Raw genomic sequence first — 23,688 nt, 5'->3', positions numbered from 1 at the left:
CCGTGTTGTAAGCGGCGGCTACGTAAGCGACGGCGGTATTTAACGTCCTGTGCTCCATATCGACGCATATTGTAACATGTGGGCGAGAGTTTCGTTCAGTTGTTCCGTAAGACCATTTGCCCCCCCCCCCCCGGTTGGTAAGCAGTTGTCCTGATGTGGCTTTGCTGGCTTCATTGCAGAATGGCTCAGCTTAGCTGTGCTGCAAAGGTGATTTCTCTGTTGCTGATGAGGAATAGAATGCCTCGATGTTGTAGTATTGGTTGCAATACCCTTGGCGAGGCCTCTTGCTTCCGCTAAGAGAGTAAGGTAGTCAGTCGCCACGGCGATCCACTTATTAGCGGACGTTGACATCAGAAAAGGCCCAATTAAGTCCATTCCGATGTGTTGGAATTGTCGGCAATGAGGCTCGAATGGCTGCAGCAATCTCGCTGGCATTGTTGTCGTTGTCATGCGTCGCTGACGGTTCGGAGGTCTTGACGTAACGGGGGATGTTCTGGGCCGGGCGCGTCTAGTGATGCTTCTGAATCCTCGCAAGGGTACGGGAGAATTGAAGGTGCCCAGCAGTCGGATTATCATGAGGGGCATGTAGAACGTATGGCCGTAGAGCTGAAGGCACAACCAGAAGGTAGCTGGCACGGACTGGCGAAATGTTCTTCGCAAAAACGCCGTTGTGCAAAGTAAACGAAACGAGTCCACGCCAAAATACCCTAGGGAGAAGGCCGGTCTTGCCTGCTAAGTACCCCACAAGGCTTCATAACGCCAGCTGTGCTCGTTACTGTTCCGTGAAGTCGTCTGTAATTCTTCTTCCAAAAATGGCGTCGTCGCCTCGTTCAGCGGCAGGTCAATAGGGGCGCGAAACTTGCAGTCGGCGTCAGAATGCTTCCATCCGAACTTCATGACCGCGGTAATGACATATTTCTCGAGTCTGAGACGCCATAGTTCTACGTGCAATCTTCAAGATTTGCGTCCGGAGAAGCTGAGACGACCAGGAAGAGTGAAACTAATTCAAGAACCACAATTATAGACCAAGCATTACCTGCAGCCAAAAAACCCAGAGAACCGCCAATCTTCCGTGGCACTTGGTACGCCGACGCAGGAAGCGGTCTCTATACATTCGAAAGGGTTTTAAACTTGAAGAACTAGAACTCTGAGAACAAGTTTCGTCATGTGTACTTCTCCTTGGAGGGCGCCGCAAATATTTGCTTTGAGATCCGGCACACCACTCTAACATGACCTATTTAGAAGCAATTTCCTGACGACATTTACGAGCGTCGTTCGAAGAGAGATGGCCAACCTACTACTCGAAGTCAGAGTATAATTGCGCCATGAGAATGTCGCTATCTTCACGGAATAGATGACGCGTCTTTGTCGTGGCGCCAACGTGTTAATGTCCGAGAAAACTTCCGCTTTCTTATGCGGAGCACAAAGCAAGAACTGTTCGTCGGACTGATCCGAAAACCGTTGAAGACCATAGCAGAATTTTTCGCAGAGACGAGGACTAATGGGAAGACTGGAAATACGTTCTAGGCAATATATTCAGGAAATGCTCACGCCGCAGCGCCAAATTTAAGTACTGCGCAAGATGTCCCTTTCCCTGCATGCTTAGGTAGCCCGGATCAGTGATATGGTCAAGTAATAACTTCAACGGTTCCTGTAAGTTTCTTAAGTGCAGGCGGAATCGCCGCATCCCGCACTCGAAGTGATGACCGACATCTTCATCGGCCGCCGTCATAGGCCGCCGCGCCAGCGCTAGGATTCCTGAAAGGCCTGAGTTTCGCTGTCCGCCAACGCTGCCGCAAACGCCAGCTCGCCCACCCATCGCCCAGCGCAGTTACCCAGAACATCCACAATATGTCACAATGTAGCAACGGTGAATAACACAGTAGTGACAACCATGCGTCACGTAATTAACTCGTTAATGTGCGAACTTGTGCCCAGTAACACAAGCAAAGCTCAGGCCAAAGTCAAAGCAAAGTCAAAGTCCAAAGTCAAATCAAAGTCGGCAACCTTCCAATCAAGCGCATCGGCTCTTAGACATTACTGGTCGAAGATTTCAGCATAACTGCTTGTGTCCACGTCCCTTCCAGAAAGTGAGGTAATTGTGAGATAGAAGATTAATTGTGAGATAAACTATTTGAAGCGTAGGATTAAAAGGCTTAGGAAAAATAAGAAAACTCATCTACCCGAGTTTGGTGAACTTAAATAGGAGCTCTCCAGGAGGTTGAATGCAGCCAGGCAAAACTTTTTCAATAATCAACTTGCTGATTTCGTTAAATCTGAGCCGAAAAAAACTCTGGCTGTTTTTAGGTGAAAGAAATGAAGGGATAGACAATATAAAAGTCAATAATGATAACAGAACAGAACCCAGGGTAATCTTTGATACCTTGAATAATTATTATCAGTCAGATTTCACTGAGACCAATAACAATTTGCATACGGAGCGCTTTTCTGACTCAGGGTGTGATTTAATATTAACGCGTTAGGTAGTAATGACCATGTTGCCTAATTTGAGCGATAAGAATTCTGTAGGGCCCGATGAAATTCCCGATGCATTTCTTAGGCGTTACGTTAAGCAGCTATCACAGCCATTAGCTAAACTTTTCAGTCAGCCTATTTCTACTAGTGAGGTTCCGGCTGTTTGGCTCAAAGGTAGGGTTGTTCCTACACGTAAAAAAGGCACTCGGTTACTGGTTTCGTGCTGCAGGCCAGTTTCTATTACCTGTTCCTGGTAAACTGCTCGAACATGTGGTCGCTAATTATATAAACAAATTTTCAACACCTAAGAAAGTTCTGACGCGCCATGTTTCCGTAAAGGGTTATCCATAATCACTCTGCAAATAATAACTCTGCACAATTTTTCGAGTGTTTTTGCATTTAGCAGGACAAGTTGACCTACTGTTTTTCGACTTCTGCTAGGCATTCGATGAAGTGCCTCATGGAAAGTTGACAAACTGCAGCAAATAGGGCTTCCAGGGTAAACTTTTCAGTGGATAACTGCTTACCTCTGCAATCGTTCACACTTTGTTGCGATAAAAAATGTGAGTACACAATGCTGCATGTCAGTTCTGGTGTTACCCATGGAAGTTTTCTGGGACTGCCATTATTTATAATCTATGTGAGTGACTTGGTCGATGCCGTGCCCCAGGTGGTAAGCATTAGATTATTGGCGGATGATATTATTTTGTTAATAAAATATCCTCTACAGCCAATCAGAATGTATTAGAGACAATTCTTATGTGCATTGATGATTCGTGTAGAAAGAGGAATATGGCGCCATATATTGTAAAGCTACTTTAACATGTTTATAGTCCAATCACCTGTCGTTAAATTATGGGGTTTTACGTGCCAAAACCACGCACTGATTATGAGGCACAATCACCTGTCGTGAAATTTGCGTAACCACCCACCGTCACCTGCAGGGTCGTCTGAATAAACCAATCAAATGCTCTCCTTATTCATGGGAGGTCACTCATGTTTGCTTGAAAAACGAATAACATTGCCTGCTCTGAGCCGCTTGTCTTATCTAATTGGCCCACAAGATACGAGGAGCATGCTCAAGTGGAGAGGGATTAGATGGGGCCCAGCCACTGCACTGAACATAGATAACCAGATGAAGACGGTGGTGCCGGCGTCTGCGATTGGTCCGCTTTCTCTTACTTAGCTTGCGGTGGCTTGTCAACAATCGCGGCGGTATCCAACGGAAGTTAAGAATGACGCTAATACAGGTCCTCAGCAAAGAAGTGTTGGCAGAACGAGGTCGTAAACGTGCCGAAAGTTCTCGAAAACGTTACACGGCCACGTATAAAGTTTTATTACACACAAATAAACCCATACTGTCCGGTAGGGACGAGTAGCCAGTGCTCGAGCGATCGGCGGCCGCCATCTTTTATTCCTTTCGGAACGGGGCAACCTGCAGCTATTCAGAAGAAAATTACAGTTTTGTTAGGCATATTAAAGAATCTTTAACGCGTACGCGTCACTTTGACGCGGTAATTATTGCGATTTTGTGACGTTGCGTGAGAGGCAGGTGCAATGGCTGCAGACCGAAAGCTTTTGACCAATAGCCGAAGGCTAATGGCAAAAAGGCGTCAAATGAGAAATAATTTTTTTTTGTTTGGTCAAATTACGCATAATCAGTGCGTACACGTCATATCAGATGGCGAGGTATCGCAGTTTTCGTGACGTCGCGTGACAGACAGGGGAAGCGGGGGTGGTGCAAAAAATGTTTTTGACCAGTTGTGGATGGCTGATTGCAGAATTGGAATAGAATAAAAAAGTTTGGAAAAACGGCGCTATAACCTAAAACTATTCCAAACTTTTGTATTCCAATTCTGCTATCAGCCCTCCGCGATTGGTCATTTTTCGACCACCCCCCACTTATTATGCATGGTTTCACAGAAAAAAGAAAAACAGTTATTTCTTATTCGACCCCTTTTCGCCATTAGCCCTCGGCTATTGGTAAAAAGTTATCGGGCTGCACCCACTTCACTTCCCTATCAGCCGACGTCACAAAGCAGCACAAGCTCACTACGCCAAAGTTAAGTGTACGCGATAAAGATGCATTAGTATGCCGAACAAAACTGAATTTTTTTTCGGAATAGCCGCAGGTTGCCCCGTTCCGAAAGGAATAAAAGATGGCTGCCGTCGATTGCTGAGACGCTGGCTACTCGCACCTGCCGGAGAGAATGGGTGTATTTGCGTATAATGAAACTTCTTGCGTGACCATGTAACGTTTTCAAGCACTTTCGGCACGTTCACTACCTCATTCTGCCAAATCTTCTTTGCTGAGGGTCAGTTTGAGCGTCACTCTTAAGCTTCCGTTGCATGCCACCGTGATTTTCGACCAGCCACCACAAGCTAAGTAAGGGAAAGCCGGCCAATCGCAGACGCCGGCACCGCGCTCTTCATCCGGTTATTGATTTTCAGTGCACTGGCTCTGCCCCAGTGAATCCCTCTCCACTTAAGCGTTCTCCTCGCCTCTTGTCAACCAATTAGATACGAGAAGCCGCTCAGTGTAGGCAATGTTATTCGTTTTTCAATCAAACAAAATTGACCTCCTATGAACGAGGAGAGCGTTTGATTGGTCTGGTCCGACAACCCTGCAAGTGACCGCCCGGTGCTTGCGTCGGTGGTTACGCAAATTTGACGTCAGGAAATCGGAATAGAAACATATTGGAATAGTTTTACGTTTTAGGGCCCTAGTTTTACGTTATAGCGTCCATGATGCTGAATTCTAAAGAAAAGTGTTCTGGTACGCATTACGGCGAAGAAACCTGCCGTAATTTATCGCTACATCCTTCGCGATAGTCTACAGATACAAGTCCACTAATATAAATATTTAGGCGTTAGCCTCAGTAGCAACCTTACTTCGACACCACATATAACAGATATTTTCACTAAAGCGCTTCGCAAAATATGGTTTTTAAAAGAAAGGTAAAAAGTGCTCCCCGTAGCATAAATGTTTTCACTTACAAAGTTTTCATTCCTTCTAAACTTGAATATGCTGCAGTCACATCGGATCCCTTTACAAAAAAGATATGCCTCCTGAAAAGCTACAACATTTGGCAATCACATTTATTTTTTGCAAGTATCGAAGACTCGACTAACCTAGTACAATAATGCAATTACATAATATTCCTTTGTTAGAAACAAGAATGAGTCGTTGACGTTCTTCTACAAAATCATCGCGGGATAAAAACACTAAATGTACCATGTTGTAGACTGGAACTCACTGCATCGGGAGATTTTAGCAGCTGAGAATTTAGCTACAACACCTGAAAATTATCTCTTTGGTGTTTAGTGTTCAAATGTATTGTACTGTTGTGGTTGTTGCTTCACAGGCATGCTGTTCTTTTTAGCGTATTGGTTAGTGTTTAAAGCAACGAATTGACGTTTTCTTGTTCTTGCTGTTACGATTGCCTTTATGTTTCATTTGCCCCTCCTGCTTGGACCAAAATTTTCAACCGCAGTATGTTTAAATAAATAGAAATAAAATATAATAAACGTTCTACGTAATTCGCGCCGCATACAATCAGATCAAACAAGGTTCGTTGACAACAGATAGGATCAACGGCAACCTTCGCGTAGGTTTCACACAATGCCGGCGCATAGTGCGCTGAGCAATAGCTTTAAGCTATTAGTGGGTGAAATGCGGTCCCCGAGAAAAGGTAAATAAGTACCTGTGTCAATATTCACGAGCGATGTTGCTTTGCTCTTTGCCGGTGTTCGGATTTAGCGGTAGATCAGTGCCAGTAGTACGAAAAGGAGGCGAGCAAAGCAGAGGGCCAATGGCGTAAAGCTCAACACCGCTTGCACGCCCACTTCTGGATGTCTGTCTTTCGGTTCCCCGAACCCGTATCAACTTTCTGAGCTTCTTGTCATCGTAGCTTTTTGGATTTATTCATTTATTTTGAATACTGCTGGTATCAATTGAGACCATAATAAGTGGGGCTACAATAATAAAGAAAGGCAGAAACATGAGAGAAAGAGCGTACCATCATATCTAATCAAGTCTACTTAAAGGGAAGCTGAAGAGTCCGTCGAATTCAATAAGACGCTCATATACGCATGCGGGAACCTTATAAACCATGCAGGCAAAATTTTGGGGTTTTTTTTCCTTACGAGCGACGAATGGTCGGTTAAAATTGCGCTGTGGCTCGCCCTCCGCCGAGCGCTGCGCGCTGCGGCTGACGCTGACGATGCGAACGGACACCGGAAACAGCGGCGTAGTGACGTCAGCACTGGTGTTCCGTTCCTTCGCAGTCTCCCCGACCGTGCCTGACCGTACTTATTTCTGCGTGCGTGCCGTCCTAATCCGCTTCGCTCGACCCTACATTCCTTTGTTTGTGCGTATGTAGAGTGGTAGTTGACGTGCGCAGCATCAAATCAACTTGTAGGCCGTTCATGTCAGCATTCTGTACAGCCTACAGTATCACGAACACCAGCGACCGCGACGATGTTCCGATGTGCAATTAGTTGCCGCAAGCCAAGAAGCTTTCAGCTAAGTGGGAGGCTGCTGTGAAGCGAAAGAACTTCAAGCGCGCAAGAACAACAGTACTGCGCTCTCACCACTTCCGCGACGACGATTACTACCGGAGTTTATCAATAGTGCGTGCTTTGGGTTCTCCTTCATGTTAGCACGCTGAACGGAAGGTGCACGCTTATCTGCCACCCTTGACGCAGGTTTCATCGCCAAGTGCATCGAATTTTCTATTCGCACGTGTGTTGTGAAACATCCTGCATGCAGCTACCATAGCGCAGTGCAATTGTAAGGTTTGCATGTGTTGGAAAGCCGGCACGCGCCAGGACGCTGCGCTCTCCCTTCTCTCGCACACATAGAGAAACTGGCCATCTCACGTAGGCGACGGAATTATCCGGTTACGAGTAGCGTGCGGATGCCGCGCCGATGAAGGTTCTATACTACACGTGCTACAACAGTCGGTAAGCCTTTCCCGTGTTTAAACCGTCTGTGTACATTGCCAACAGCTTTGGGGCAGCGCACAAATGCCGAAGATCGCGTCACCGCTTACGTTCAACGAGGAGGCATGCAGGAACATAACACTACAGTTGTTTGCCCGCAGACGTACTCACTGGATCGCTGAGCGTAGCTTTGAAAAAAAAAAACATACTCGCCAAAGAACATTTCCAACACAAGGAGATGCTAACACTTCGCCCTCGTACGCGTGCAAAGCACTGCTTGCACCAGCATTTCTTGCTTCTTGGAGAGGCCCGTTATTCGCAATTTGCTGGTACGCGTAGGGAGTAAAGTATAAACCCAATACAAGTGATCTTGCACAAGACAGCGACAGTGACAAGAGAGGCGATGGCTGTCGCGTTCACTCGTCGCCTACAAGCCGAACTCCACGCGAGCGACGGCTTTGAGCAGCAATTTCCCTTTATGAGGGCAGCAATATACGCGCCGAAACTAGCGTGACGCATACTTTGCTAATTTCAGTTGATGTATTTTACTGTAAAAAGGAGCACAAAATACTTCTGAAGGTCTTGCACTAGGTTCTTATTCTCGCACGTCATAAATTCAATAGTTTGCTCGTTCCGTGCGACGAACAGTAGTATTTCAGTAATTTAAACCCAGTTCCGGCTTTGCACTATTGGCTAGTCGCTCATACTACTTCCGCATGACGAGCGACGAGTTCTACATTTCTAGAAACGAGGGGATCGTGTGACAACAACGAGCTATCTGTTAAAGCGACAGCCTGTTTTGTCGCTCGAAGCAGTCGCCCGTCGCCGTCACGCGCAATATCGCTCTCCTAGGGTTTGGACCTAACGCAGAACTCTTTAGAGAAACGCAAGCTCTCCAAATTTTCCATGACCGTCTCAGCAAAACAGCACCAAACTACATTGCACCGGGCTTCATGTGTAGCGGCAGCAGTCGTTCCGGACGAACACCATTGTTTACGTCATGAGGCGCCCGACCAATCACAGGCGGAAACGAGGCGCGCGAGAAGCGCCGAGTCTGCTGCTGCACTTTTCGTCGAAATAAAATCTGTTTGCGCTCTCTTTCATTCAATTTCGATACGATATTCGAATTCAGAGGGTTGAAAACCATGACGTACTGCTCTTCACTCATTTTTTCTGCAAAAGCTTTCAGCTGCCCTTTAACTAAAACGGAAAATAATGAAAAAAAAACTCAATGTTATCAAGCTGTCGTTCCCCATTTCCTGTTCAAGAACTCTGTCACGAACTTCCTTTATTCTTTCAAACTTTTTATGGAAAGAACCATGTGTCAACAGATTGTGCACGCATAGCGATCAGCGTTGTACGTGCTCAAATATGCACATGAGTACCAGCGATTGTACTGGAATGTACAGGCGCCATCAGACTTCAACCAACACTGAAGACACTTGTGAAGCATTTGCGTTTTTCGTTTCTTTCCTTTTATTTTTTTGAGGTGCACGCAATTTTGCAAAATCGTCTGCGGCAGATAGCAGAATTCTAATCTTTGATTTAAATTTCTCGATGAGCCGATCAATATTTCTAGGAGAAATAAATATATCTCATCGATGAATTAACAAATTTAGGTTAATGAACATTTTCATTATTTACCTAACGGCACATATTTATTTCGAAGTATCGTAGCTAGTTAGTATGGAAGGCATATCGACTTGGAATGAATTCTGATAGTGGCACCGGTTTCGGAATATACGGCGTCACACTTGCGCCAAGAATGCACTCTTGTGCCACTTAGTGTTTTTAGAAAATACTATTTTGTGCATTCCAGCACGAAAGTAACACAAACGCCAATATATTTCGTTGGACACGTTCAAAATTAATATCTCAAAACTAGTACAGTCCTGAGAATCATTTCCCGATGAAAATGTGTCGCATGCTTACTAGCTGGCATTCTTGTGTTGAAATATGTGCGTTAAAGTAAATATATGGAAAAATACTTAGCTTAATTATGTTAAATGTTCAATTAGGCGTTCTGACTTCTCGTACAAGTAATGGCCGCCTCAGTGAGTAACTTACATCAAGTTTCGAATTGTACTATTTGCCACAGCCAGTTCTTGAAAATTTGGTGCAGCTAGAAAAAATAACCTGTATCGTGGCTTTAGTTTCGCGATCGGGAAGTGCAAGGATCGATTATGAGAAGTACTGGAAGGAAGAAGCCAGTCTGACTAGATATCTGCAGCACTCTCTGCAAGAGACGCAAAGCAGTGCCTCAGGCATGTTAGGGTTAAGTATGGCACCGACTCCACTGATACATTCAGTCACAATAAATTCGACTACCAATCACTGTGCTAACCAATGCTATTGTTTTGGAGTATTGCTTTTCTTTCCAGTGTACCTCTTTGCCTTACAAAGAGATACTTAATTTGCACCTACTGCACTGTTTTCCTTTTTTAAGATCGCTGCAACATTAAAAATTTTTACGTTGCATGTTAACGTATAGTGCAAGACATTCATCTGATGTCGTCAAATAATACAAAAGAATTGCTCGGTATTCCAATAGCTCTTCCAAGAGCAATAAGTTCTTGTTAGAAAAACCGAAGTTGTTAACAGCAGGAAACAATTTTTCTTTTGTGGTTGTCACAGGGAAAGACCAACATGAGTCTGGAGCAATTTGCCAGCACTGCTTTGGCGAACCGGTCAGTGATGGGCCTGCTGGACCGAAGCCGCACCCGGAGCCCGCAGGGCTTCAACCAAATGAGCTTCGACCTGGGAATGGCGCCGGCGGAATTCGGCAATGCTTTCTCAGTGCGTCGCTTCGTTGAGCAGCTTGACGCAACGTTCGACCTGGTCATGGTGGCTGAGCGCATGAACGAGTCTCTGGTCCTGCTCAAGGACCTCTTATGCTGGGACACAGATGACATCGTCGTCTTCAAACATAACGCCCGACAGGTGACCTTACAAGACCTTGCGACAGCTGTCATACAGCTGTGCTTTTAATACCATACCCGGTAGCCTAACTGCACCAGTCCTTCACTTGCCTTTTACCCTTACCGTGTATCAGTTGAGTGCGAAGATGACCAATCACTCAATGGGCGCGAGGATACGGGAGCGGAGATGTAAAAAAAGAGACGCCTGGAAGTGTTACAGAACAAATCCAACAAATAACAGTGGGAGAGGGGAGAGGGCAAGAGGGGGGCAACATAGGGAGTGTCGATGTTCATGCAGCACATTGGGGCCCTTAAAATTTGCCTTCAGTATACGGTCATCGTCGCCATGAGACAAATTTCATTACCCAAACAGAGGTCCGTGCTCCTGCTGCTGGTCCATTGTCCGTTTTTGACGGGGCCAATAACATTACAGTATATTATTCCGGAACTAATCGCATTCTGTACATTTTTTCTACTTCCATACGGTAAGACAGGTGTGTGAAGCAGCTCTCCAGCATGCCGCATGCATCCTGCGGACCAGAGCGCCGATTGGGGAAGAAATTTCCGGAATGACAGTATAAAACTACACAATCAATCATAACTTCACGGTCTTCACATGCACAACTCGGTATGCCACATTATGATAGGTGTCGTTTGAGAAGTAATGGGGATATGCGAGTTTTTTCTGCATAAATAATGTGTGGCTGAACTAGAGCAAAGCGCACAGGTAGCCTCTTGCATTTCTGTGCAGTTTTAGAGCGCAGCTTTTAGGCGCCAGTTACTGTGCGTTGCAGTGCCAGTTACAATGCGTTGCTCGTAGGCCCTCGGCGTAGCGAAGGATGTGAAGCGAACACGAGGAACAGCGGGGTATGAAAGAAGGCGGTAGCGGAAATAGTGCGAGGAGGAAAGCAGAATAGGACGGTGCAGCGGAACGATGAGGCGGCGGAAAGCGGAGGATGAGGCTGTGGCTATTAGCGGTGAGAATTTGGAGTGGCGCCCTCTCGCAAGTGACGTCACGGCCTGGACGCTGCACACTCCGGGTCGCTCGGCTGCCACGTGCGCTCGTTTTCTTGCTGGGTGCTTGGGACATTGGCGGCTTGAGCCGTACTTACAGAAGGTTATTTCGGATTATTTCTGTTGTCATGCGTGGACCGCAGTTTCTTCTTTGAAACCGCGTGAGTCATGAACATTTGCGACTTGGATATCGCAAGCTATGTAGCGCTGAAGGGGTCTCTTGGTCTTGCAATGCATATATGCACCCTGTTTGTTCATAAATTTTGCCTGAAAAGAACTTCTGCAAGTTCAACACGCGAAGTTATTTTAGATGCTCATCTAAACACTTAACATTCCCTTATTACTTAAGTATGAGAAACATAGCATTTTACATGGAAGAAATACCTTGATATTTGGCGTCATCATTGTATATCCGTGTTACAAGGACACTGCCCTGCGAAGCTTCCATAATGATTCTTATCACTCTGGTGAGTTGTGAAATGTCGCAATTGTATTAAGGCCTAAATGGCAGAGATAGGCGCGCATATTGTGTGAAAAGGTTTAGTACTACTTTCACCGTTCTCTGAAACGGATCGATGGATGGAATAACTTTAATGAAAGGTCTGCGAGCTACGGAGTACAAGGTCCCATAGAGCGGGCTCCTCTCACGTTTAGACCGGGAGGTAGCTTGGTGATAGTAGACTGTGACGTCACAGACGGGTGGTCTGCCATTTCTAGCGGATCGAGCCTTGCCCCATGGATGTTGATCTTCTCCATCATGTGGTTTATTTGTAGCGTTATCCTGTCGTAACCTTCCTTGAGGGTTCCTACAGTCGTCGGAAGTTTGTCTTGCCCTTCCTTCAGTGACGCAACGATAGTTCCAAGCCCGCCGAGCAGTTCCTTGATTTCCTTAATGTCGCTGTCCGTGCGCGATGGACGTGTGTTTGTCACGGCTTTTTCCTTATGCGGATTGCGCGTGGATTCCGCGACGGGTATTTCCACCACATGGGTTCTGATGTGGCTTCGGTTTGATTAGAGTCGGAGGGTGGTGGCGTTTTTAGTTGTCTGATGTCCTCGACAAGTTGTGTGAATGTTTGCCTTAAATGTTTGTTGTCGTGTTCCTGTCTTTTAATCGTACTTGCTATTTCTAATTGCTCTGGCCGTGCCATAGGACTCACCTGGCTGGCGGCCGCTGTTGGTGCTGCTGTTCTTGTAGCTCCTGTTGTTGGTGCTGCTGAACTCGTTGGGCCCACGTCAACCGGTCATCACCGCCAACTGATGGGCTGGGGGCAAATCGCATCCTTGACGTGGATCTCTGGCTCGGGTTCCTGGAGCGTCCTCGCGATCGTAACGCCAGGCGACCGCGGTTCTTCGATCTCGAGTGGCCCCGCTCGCCGGACAAGCGAGCATCTGCGTTGGTGGCCACGTTGTCGTTGATGGCGCTACACTCAGCGTTCTTGAGCGGCAGGAAGTCGTGCTGACTCAGGGCGTTTGGTCCTGATCTCGTGGCGCTTTTGTTTATTTATTCAATAATACTGTCAGCCCATGAAGGGTCATTACTGGAGTGGAAAATACAAACACATACAAGGATACAGTATGACAACAAAAAGGAAGTAAATGAACAACTGCAGACATTTAAGCAGGGACGAGAATCAGTTTAGATTCTATGCGCCTTACAAACTTCCCCCAAGAAATAAGGAACCAAATGAACGGATACACCTTTGGCAAAGTTATGATATACATATTAGTTAGCGCCAAAAAGAATAACCTGTACACATTGCAAAAATTCCTCAACGCATGAGGCCGACATGACAGAGTCGGCGAGCGCATTTCGTTCCGTAATACCTCTCGGGACAAAGCTGTATTTAAAACAGTCATTTCTGACTAAAGGGGGTGTGATATACTGGCTATGACGATGTCTCATTTTCTTGCGTTTGCTGCGATTCTTCTTTCAACTCGTCTTCTTCGGAGGACGTAGGGGAGTTGGAAGCGGTTCGTGCATTCCTTGCTTGCCCTGACGTGATTTCCCTCGCAGAGCGCCCACTTAATCGAGGTGCACACATGATCTGCGTTGGGGTTAGCTAGTCCAGAGTCTTTGCAAATTGCATCGCTTGGCGAGGGGCATACGTCGACACGATGGCCGAGTCTTCCACACACATGGCACATGGCGATCTGTTTGCGGTAAAGAGAACGCTTGATCAGGGCGTTGTCGTATCTGACATAGTTCGGGACTCGAAAGCCGTCGAAGGCGATGATGACCGTGCCAGTTTCCTTAATTTTCTTTGCCGCCAGAGCGAGCGGGCTGCGTGGGTTCACGATCCTGCGGTTAATGGAGTCCTGCATCTCATTGAGCAGAACCCCTCTTATAACGAATTTGCCCGTTTCGTGCGGCGCCGTCCTATATGCAGTGGTTTCAAACGTTTGCTCTCCTATGGAAACGCTGCGGATCCTGAGGTATTTTACTGCGTTCGCTTTGGTCGGTGTGTTGACCACCATGATGTTCTGCTTCAAATTGGGGCATATTGTATATATATATATATATATATATATATATATATATATATATATATATATATATATATATATATATATATATATATATATATATATATACGTCATGAACACCATAACAGCAATCACATGAAAAAAATTTCGTTGTTAAGATCGAGTACCATGCAATCACCTGCAAGTGATAAAAGGTGTCATAGTGACCCTCACTAGTTTTTATCGACGATATGGCAAACCCTTCCCGCAACGGAAGCAACTGACTGTCGTTATGGCGAGGTGCGCTTTGTTCGCGAAACCCAACATTTCCTTGCAACTTCGAATTGAAACCATGAAGTAGCTCTTTACAGCTCCAATTACTATGGCTATAGCATACTCAAAGCACTACAGCGCAGCTTAGGCTGCGTTGAAATGAAAAATGCAGACACATCGTGCCTCAGCATGTCTCAAGCCTGCGTTGTTTAATTACACAGACTGAAAACAATTTGCTTCGTCAGTGCATAAAAGAAAACCACGCATCCCCGCCTCTTAAAGAAGACACCACAAGTCATTGACACAAGACTTGACCTCCAATGGGGAACAATGATATCTTGAATATGTGCAACACTACTAATGAATGGGCCTTAGGCTTCTTGCTGGCTGCCGCGAACGGGTCCAAAAGGCATATTTCACTCAAATATTTGACCACAACAGTCTGTGTCAGTTCTCCAAACAGATTCATCATGTCTGTTTCTCAGACAAGAAGCACCAGTAAGTTGCTCAAGTGAGTTGAACGCGTTGCACGGAAAGGGAACCCATATTGGTACATTCCTTTCTCTGTGCTGCAAACAGCTGTAAGCCTCAACCAGCTTTGCTTCAAGTTACCGCCACTTAAATCAAGCCGGCGAAGAACGGCCTAATATTGAGAACCAGTTAAAACGCTAGTGGTGCTGGCCGAATCTAAACTGCAGTGGTAGTTAAGTCCTCGAGTTACTGCCGAAGGTTTCTGTGAAGAAATAGAAAAAATAGATGCTGTACCGTGAACTATTCGTCGTGAGCAATCATGTTTAACGGGTTAAAATCAAGATAAATGTTGAAGAAGTCATATATAGTCAGCGTTTTTTGTGGCACGCCTATTACAAAATGGTTCGTATGGAATCTTAACTAGATTCTTCCATGCTGTGCTTTTGCGTCTATGCTTCTATTATTCACGTGAGCTACCACTGGAAAGTGTAGATCCGCGCATGAAAAACCCGTAATGGGCTGGTTTGAGCTCCCTCGGGTGGCACTGTAGCGTTACCTTCGAGAAATATATTGTCGCCTAGAAAATAACCTACTTGATTACAATTTTGCGAACGAAGAGTTCGTAAAATGCATATTTGACATGCCCGTCATAAGTATACAAGCATTGGGAAGGAGAGGGAACAAACGGAAACACTGCAGCAGATTTGCGGACACCGCCCGAACTGCAGCAGACGACACGCGCGAGTCCGTGCCCTGACGTCACGCCAGCGGCGCTCGCAGCGCCCCTCTAGGTCGTTCTCGGGGCTATAGAAGCAAAGCTTATTGCCGTGCAAGACTGGCTCTGCGGCGGCTACCGCTACGAGATGGTGCCAGAGTAGTGCGCCCTCATCTCCTCAGCAATGGCATGCTGCGAGCCCGTCCATTGATATCATATATGGAATCAAACACAACACAACAATCAAACCCCGGCCCTCAGTCCCCAGCAGCTGCGAAGCAACAGACCACGGCGGCGTTCAGACCTGTGACGCAGCAGAGGGTGCTAAGATTCACTGGCTCCGGACAGGCCGCCATTGGAATATGAACCTGGCAATGTTTAACGCTAGAACGTTATCCAGTGAGGCGAGTGTAGCAGCACTATTGGAGGAATTAGAGGGCAGTAAATGGGATATAATAGGGCTTAGTGAAGTTAGGGGGCCAAAAAAATTATATACAGGGCTAAAAAGCGGGCACGTCCCGTGCTACCGGGGCTTAGCGGAGAGACGAGAACTAGGAATCGGATTCCTGATTAATAAGAATATAGCTGGTGACATACTGGAATTCTATAGCATTAACGAGAGGGTGGCAGGTCTTGTTGTGAAACTTAATAAGAAGTACAAAATGAAGGTTGTACAGGTCTACGGCCCTACATCCAGTCATGATGACCAGGAAGTCGAAAGCTTCTATGAAGGCGTGGAATCGGCGGTGAGCATAGTGAAAACAAAATACACTATACTGATGGGCGACTTCAATGCCAAGGTAGGCAAGAAGTAGGCTGGAGACAAGGCAGTGGGGAAATATGGCGTAGGCACTAGTAATAGCAGGGGAGAGTTATTAGTAAAGTTTGCGGAAAAGAATAATATGCGGATAATGAATACCTTCTTCCACAAGCGGGATAGCCGAAAGTGGACGTGGAGGAGCCAGAACGGAGAGACTAGAAATGAAATACACTTCATACTCTGCGCTAACCATCGCATCATACAAGCTGTGGACGTGCTCAGCAAGGTGCGCTGCAGTGACCATAGGATGGTAACAACTCCAATTAGCCTAGACATGAGGAGGGAACGGAAGAAACTAGTACAGAAGAAGCCGATCAATGAGTTAGAGGTAAGAGGGAAAATGGAGGAATAGAGAAATAGAATAGAGAAATAGAATAGAGATAGAATAAATAAATAGAGAAATAGAATAAACAGATCAAGCTACAGAACAGGTATTCGGCTTTAACTCCGGAAGAGGACCTTAGTGTTGAAGCAATGAACGACAGTCTTGTGGGCATCATTAAGGAGTGTGCAATAGAAGTTGGTGGTAACTCCGTTAGACAGCATTCCTCTAAGCTATCACAGGAGACGAAAGATCTGATCACGAAACGTCAATAAATGAAAGCCTCTAACCCTACAGCTAGAATAGAACTGGCAGAACTTTCGAAGTTAATCAACAAGTCTAAGACAGCTGACATAAGGAAGTATAGTATGGATAGAATTTAACATGCTCTCAAGAACGGAGGAAGCCTGAAAGCAGTAAAGAAACTAGGAATTGGCAAGAATCAGATGTATGCGTTAAGCGACAAAGCCGGCAATATTATTACTAATATGGATGAGATAGTTGAAGTGGCTGAGGAGTTGAATAGAGAGTTATACAGTACCAGTGGCACCCACGACGATAATGGAAGGTAGAATAGTCTAGAGGAATTCGAAATCCCACAGGTAACGCCGGAAGAAGTAAAGCCTTGAGAGCTATGCAAAGGGGGAGGGCAGCTGGGGAGGATCAGGTAACAGCAGATTTGTTGAAGGATGGTGGGCAGATTGTTCTAGAGAAACTGGCCACCCTGTATACGCAATGCCTCATGACCTCGAGCGTACCGGAATCTTGGCAGAACGCTAACATAATCCTAATCCATTAGAAAGCGGACGCCAAAGACTTAAAGAATTATAGACCCATCGGCTTACTGTCGGTTTCCTACAAAGTATTTACTAAGGTAATCACGAATAGAATCAGGAACACCTTAGACTTTCGTCTACCAGGGGACCGGGCAGGATTCAGTAAAGGCTACTCAACAATAGACCATATTCACACTATCGATCAAGTGATAGAGAAATGTGCAGAATATAACCAACCCTTATATATAGCTTTCATTGATTACGAGAAAGCGTTTGATTCAGTCGAAACCTCAGCAGTCATGGAGGCATTACGGAATCAGTGTGTAGACGAGCCTTATATAAAAAAATGAAACATATCCATAGCGGCTCCACAGCCACCGTAGTCCTCCATAAAGAATGCAGCAAAATCCCAATAAACAAAGGCGTCAGGCAGGGAGATACAATCTCTCCAATGCTATTCACAGCGTGTTTACAGGAGGTATTCAGAGACCTGGATTGGGGAGAATTGGGGATAATAGGTAATGGAGAATACCTTAGTAACTTTCGATTCGCTGATGATATTGCCTTGCTCAGTAACTCAGGGGACCAACTGCAATGCATGCTCATTGACCTGGAGAGGCAAAGCAGAAGGGTGGGTCTAAACATTAATCTGCAGAAAACTAGTGTTTAACAGTCTCGGAAGAGAACAGCAGTTTACGATAGGTAGGGAGGCACTGGAAGTGGTAAAGGAATACATCTACTTTGCGCAGGTAGTGACGGGGGATCCGGATCATGAGCCGGAAATAATCAGAAGAATGAGATTGGGCTGGGGTGCGTTTGACAGGCATTCTCAGATCATGAACAGCAGGTTGCCATTATCCCTCAGGATTAAAGTGTATAATAGCTGCGTCTTACTAGTACTCACTTACGGGGCAGAAACCTGGAGGCTTACGAAAAGGGTTCTACTTAAATTGAAGACGACGCAACGAGCTATGGAAAGAAGAATGATAGGTGTAACATTAAGGGATAAGAAAAGAGCATATTGGGTGAGGGAACAAACGCGAGTTAATGATATCCTAGTTGAAATCAAGAAAAAGAAATGGGCACGGGCTGGACATGTAATGAGGAGGGAAGATAAGCGATGGTCATTAAGGGTTACGGACTAGATTCCAAGGAAAGGGAAGCGTAGCGGGGGGCGGCAGAAAGTTATGTGGGCGGATGAGATTAAGAAGTTTGCAGGGACGACATGACCGCAATTAGTACATGACCGGTGTTGTTGGAGAAGTATGGGAGAGGCCTTTGCCCTGCAGTGGGCGTAACCCTGCTGCTGCTGCTGCTGCTGCTGCTGCTGCTGCTGCTGCTGCTGCTGCTGCTGCTGCTGCTGCTGCTGCTGCTGCTGCTGCTGCTGCTGCTGCTGCTGCTGCTGCTGCTGCTGCTGCTGCTGCTGCTGCTGCTGCTGCTGCTGCTGCTGCTGCTGCTGCTGCTGCTGCTGCTGCTGCTGCTGCTGCTGCTGCTGCTGCTGCTGCTGCTGCTGCTGCTGCTGCTGCTGCTGCTGCTGCTGCTGCTGCTGCTGCTGCTGCTGCTGCTGCTGCTGCTGCTGCTGCTGCTGCTGCTGCTGCTGCTGCTGCTGCTGCTGCTGCTGCTGCTGCTGCTGCTGCTGCTGCTGCTGCTGCTGCTGCTGCTGCTGCTGCTGCTGCTGCTGCTGCTGCTGCTGCTGCTGCTGCTGCTGCTGCTGCTGCTGCTGCTGCTGCTGCTGCTGCTGCTGCTGCTGCTGCTGCTGCTGCTGCTGCTGCTGCTGCTGCTGCTGCTGCTGCTGCTGCTGCTGCTGCTGCTGCTGCTGCTGCTGCTGCTGCTGCTGCTGCTGCTGCTGCTGCTGCTGCTGCTGCTGCTGCTGCTGCTGCTGCTGCTGCTGCTGCTGCTGCTGCTGCTGCTGCTGCTGCTGCTGCTGCTGCTGCTGCTGCTGCTGCTGCTGCTGCTGCTGCTGCTGCTGCTGCTGCTGCTGCTGCTGCTGCTGCTGCTGCTGCTGCTGCTGCTGCTGCTGCTGCTGCTGCTGCTGCTGCTGCTGCTGCTGCTGCTGCTGCTGCTGCTGCTGCTGCTGCTGCTGCTGCTGCTGCTGCTGCTGCTGCTGCTGCTGCTGCTGCTGCTGCTGCTGCTGCTGCTGCTGCTGCTGCTGCTGCTGCTGCTGCTGCTGCTGCTGCTGCTGCTGCTGCTGCTGCTGCTGCTGCTGCTGCTGCTGCTGCTGCTGCTGCTGCTGCTGCTGCTGCTGCTGCTGCTGCTGCTGCTGCTGCTGCTGCTGCTGCTGCTGCTGCTGCTGCTGCTGCTGCTGCTGCTGCTGCTGCTGCTGCTGCTGCTGCTGCTGCTGCTGCTGCTGCTGCTGCTGCTGCTGCTGCTGCTGCTGCTGCTGCTGCTGCTGCTGCTGCTGCTGCTGCTGCTGCTGCTGCTGCTGCTGCTGCTGCTGCTGCTGCTGCTGCTGCTGCTGCTGCTGCTGCTGCTGCTGCTGCTGCTGCTGCTGCTGCTGCTGCTGCTGCTGCTGCTGCTGCTGCTGCTGCTGCTGCTGCTGCTGCTGCTGCTGCTGCTGCTGCTGCTGCTGCTGCTGCTGCTGCTGCTGCTGCTGCTGCTGCTGCTGCTGCTGCTGCTGCTGCTGCTGCTGCTGCTGCTGCTGCTGCTGCTGCTGCTGCTGCTGCTGCTGCTGCTGCTGCTGCTGCTGCTGCTGCTGCTGCTGCTGCTGCTGCTGCTGCTGCTGCTGCTGCTGCTGCTGCTGCTGCTGCTGCTGCTGCTGCTGCTGCTGCTGCTGCTGCTGCTGCTGCTGCTGCTGCTGCTGCTGCTGCTGCTGCTGCTGCTGCTGCTGCTGCTGCTGCTGCTGCTGCTGCTGCTGCTGCTGCTGCTGCTGCTGCTGCTGCTGCTGCTGCTGCTGCTGCTGCTGCTGCTGCTGCTGCTGCTGCTGCTGCTGCTGCTGCTGCTGCTGCTGCTGCTGCTGCTGCTGCTGCTGCTGCTGCTGCTGCTGCTGCTGCTGCTGCTGCTGCTGCTGCTGCTGCTGCTGCTGCTGCTGCTGCTGCTGCTGCTGCTGCTGCTGCTGCTGCTGCTGCTGCTGCTGCTGCTGCTGCTGCTGCTGCTGCTGCTGCTGCTGCTGCTGCTGCTGCTGCTGCTGCTGCTGCTGCTGCTGCTGCTGCTGCTGCTGCTGCTGCTGCTGCTGCTGCTGCTGCTGCTGCTGCTGCTGCTGCTGCTGCTGCTGCTGCTGCTGCTGCTGCTGCTGCTGCTGCTGCTGCTGCTGCTGCTGCTGCTGCTGCTGCTGCTGCTGCTGCTGCTGCTGCTGCTGCTGCTGCTGCTGCTGCTGCTGCTGCTGCTGCTGCTGCTGCTGCTGCTGCTGCTGCTGCTGCTGCTGCTGCTGCTGCTGCTGCTGCTGCTGCTGCTGCTGCTGCTGCTGCTGCTGCTGCTGCTGCTGCTGCTGCTGCTGCTGCTGCTGCTGCTGCTGCTGCTGCTGCTGCTGCTGCTGCTGCTGCTGCTGCTGCTGCTGCTGCTGCTGCTGCTGCTGCTGCTGCTGCTGCTGCTGCTGCTGCTGCTGCTGCTGCTGCTGCTGCTGCTGCTGCTGCTGCTGCTGCTGCTGCTGCTGCTGCTGCTGCTGCTGCTGCTGCTGCTGCTGCTGCTGCTGCTGCTGCTGCTGCTGCTGCTGCTGCTGCTGCTGCTGCTGCTGCTGCTGCTGCTGCTGCTGCTGCTGCTGCTGCTGCTGCTGCTGCTGCTGCTGCTGCTGCTGCTGCTGCTGCTGCTGCTGCTGCTGCTGCTGCTGCTGCTGCTGCTGCTGCTGCTGCTGCTGCTGCTGCTGCTGCTGCTGCTGCTGCTGCTGCTGCTGCTGCTGCTGCTGCTGCTGCTGCTGCTGCTGCTGCTGCTGCTGCTGCTGCTGCTGCTGCTGCTGCTGCTGCTGCTGCTGCTGCTGCTGCTGCTGCTGCTGCTGCTGCTGCTGCTGCTGCTGCTGCTGCTGCTGCTGCTGCTGCTGCTGCTGCTGCTGCTGCTGCTGCTGCTGCTGCTGCTGCTGCTGCTGCTGCTGCTGCTGCTGCTGCTGCTGCTGCTGCTGCTGCTGCTGCTGCTGCTGCTGCTGCTGCTGCTGCTGCTGCTGCTGCTGCTGCTGCTGCTGCTGCTGCTGCTGCTGCTGCTGCTGCTGCTGCTGCTGCTGCTGCTGCTGCTGCTGCTGCTGCTGCTGCTGCTGCTGCTGCTGCTGCTGCTGCTGCTGCTGCTGCTGCTGCTGCTGCTGCTGCTGCTGCTGCTGCTGCTGCTGCTGCTGCTGCTGCTGCTGCTGCTGCTGCTGCTGCTGCTGCTGCTGCTGCTGCTGCTGCTGCTGCTGCTGCTGCTGCTGCTGCTGCTGCTGCTGCTGCTGCTGCTGCTGCTGCTGCTGCTGCTGCTGCTGCTGCTGCTGCTGCTGCTGCTGCTGCTGCTGCTGCTGCTGCTGCTGCTGCTGCTGCTGCTGCTGCTGCTGCTGCTGCTGCTGCTGCTGCTGCTGCTGCTGCTGCTGCTGCTGCTGCTGCTGCTGCTGCTGCTGCTGCTGCTGCTGCTGCTGCTGCTGCTGCTGCTGCTGCTGCTGCTGCTGCTGCTGCTGCTGCTGCTGCTGCTGCTGCTGCTGCTGCTGCTGCTGCTGCTGCTGCTGCTGCTGCTGCTGCTGCTGCTGCTGCTGCTGCTGCTGCTGCTGCTGCTGCTGCTGCTGCTGCTGCTGCTGCTGCTGCTGCTGCTGCTGCTGCTGCTGCTGCTGCTGCTGCTGCTGCTGCTGCTGCTGCTGCTGCTGCTGCTGCTGCTGCTGCTGCTGCTGCTGCTGCTGCTGCTGCTGCTGCTGCTGCTGCTGCTGCTGCTGCTGCTGCTGCTGCTGCTGCTGCTGCTGCTGCTGCTGCTGCTGCTGCTGCTGCTGCTGCTGCTGCTGCTGCTGCTGCTGCTGCTGCTGCTGCTGCTGCTGCTGCTGCTGCTGCTGCTGCTGCTGCTGCTGCTGCTGCTGCTGCTGCTGCTGCTGCTGCTGCTGCTGCTGCTGCTGCTGCTGCTGCTGCTGCTGCTGCTGCTGCTGATGATGATGATGATGATGATGATGATGGAATCAAAGTGCTGCATGAGTGGAAGTGTGTTTTTTAGTGTGGTCTACATAATTCGAAAACAGTGTTTTCCTTTTTTTGCAAGTGCTTGTTAGCAGTCTGACTTTCGCACGTTCCACTAAATTAGGACTTTCAAAAAGTGCATAATCTTGCTGTTCGCAAAAATTTGATTTTAGAAAGAACCAAGAAAACGGGTCTTGAAGTTTGGTATGGAAAAGTTTGGAGGGAAAGTACTTACTTAGAAAAATCAATCAATTTAATTTGTTGAAAACAGGATACTGGTATACTAGGAGTATCGTGCTGCTGCAGATGTTGCGTCATCTTCTGCCTGCCACCAAGAACAAAGAAGAAACTTACTACGTACCTAATATGCCTCACGAAAAGAAAGTGGAATCGAGTTTTGTCTAAGTATTCTTTAAGGCTATAATTAGGTCCGAACTGTCTGCCGCGCTGCACACAATGAATAACACCCGTTTCAATCGAAGAGAAATTTGACGTCACCTTGAGTTCTCTAGAAAAACGGAAAAATAATGCTAATAATGGCCATGCGTTGATTTCGAACACATCCTGAAAGAATTTTTTTACAACGGCTGGAAATTGTTTGTGGTAAGAAAGCTTCGCACTGAATTTACAATAAAATCTCACAAATCTTTTGCAATATATGGTATCGTGGCACTTAATATTATCTCAGGAAAAGGAATTCAATAGAAACCTTCTAAATTTTGCCCAGAAACCCCAAGTAATTTACCCTATCCATATCAAAGAACTACGCGTTTCACGAAGGTGACTTCTTTGGGTCGCCAGAAACATTGTGGGAACCACGTATAACGCATGAAAATAGAGGCAATGAAAAGAGAGCGTATACCTTATTTTGAGATCAATGAGATTCGAGTACGGCGTCTTTTTAGTGGGTCTGGGCCCCCACCGCGGACGTGGTTCCGAGACCTTGTCTAGAAGCGGCTTCCTCGGCTCGCTGGACGGCCCAGAGTTGAGCTGTCAAGTTCGAGATGAGCAGTGCGTTCTTAAAGCGCGAGCGGAGGCTAGCGGTGGAAGAGACCGAGGGGTCGGCACTTCCCGACTTGTTTGTTAATTCCTGGCACTCCCATAACGTGTGATTTGGTGTGGCAACCTCGCCACACGATGTGCATCTGTTTGTAGTGTACATGTTTTGTACATGGCGTGCATGAGTCTGGGGTTTCTGTAAGAATCGGTTTGTAATAGTCTGAAGTGTACTGCTTGCGTCCTGTTTAACCTAGCGTGAGGGAATGAGTATACGCGTCTTTGTAGTTGGTAGTGTGTCGTGATGTCGTGGAACCTGGTCATACGATCGTCCCACGCCCAGACGTTTTCAGTACCCCGCGGGGCTCTTGCTCCGATAATGCTCAGTGAGTGAGGCCTGGAGCAGCGCGGTCAGCCGCTTCCTTTTGGATGCTCAATTCAGTGTGTGCCGGG

General features: G+C 49.0%; 1 protein-coding gene across 1 annotated transcript in view; it reads left to right on the top strand.

The window, feature by feature from the left end:
* The window catches only part of LOC142571124 (galactosylceramide sulfotransferase-like), a 65,887-nt gene that overhangs the window by 3,351 nt on the left and 38,848 nt on the right, over positions 1–23,688 (top strand). The window contains exon 2 of the mRNA XM_075679412.1: positions 10,054–10,359. Within this exon, the coding sequence (XP_075535527.1) occupies positions 10,054–10,359 (306 nt within the window). The remainder of the gene's footprint in view (positions 1–10,053; positions 10,360–23,688) is intronic.

The sequence above is a fragment of the Dermacentor variabilis genome, chromosome 2, assembly GCF_050947875.1.
Source record: "Dermacentor variabilis isolate Ectoservices chromosome 2, ASM5094787v1, whole genome shotgun sequence".
Classification (NCBI taxonomy): domain Eukaryota; kingdom Metazoa; phylum Arthropoda; class Arachnida; order Ixodida; family Ixodidae; genus Dermacentor; species Dermacentor variabilis.
Note: the sequence above shows the minus strand (reverse complement) of the source record. Positions and strands in the feature narration are given on the sequence as shown.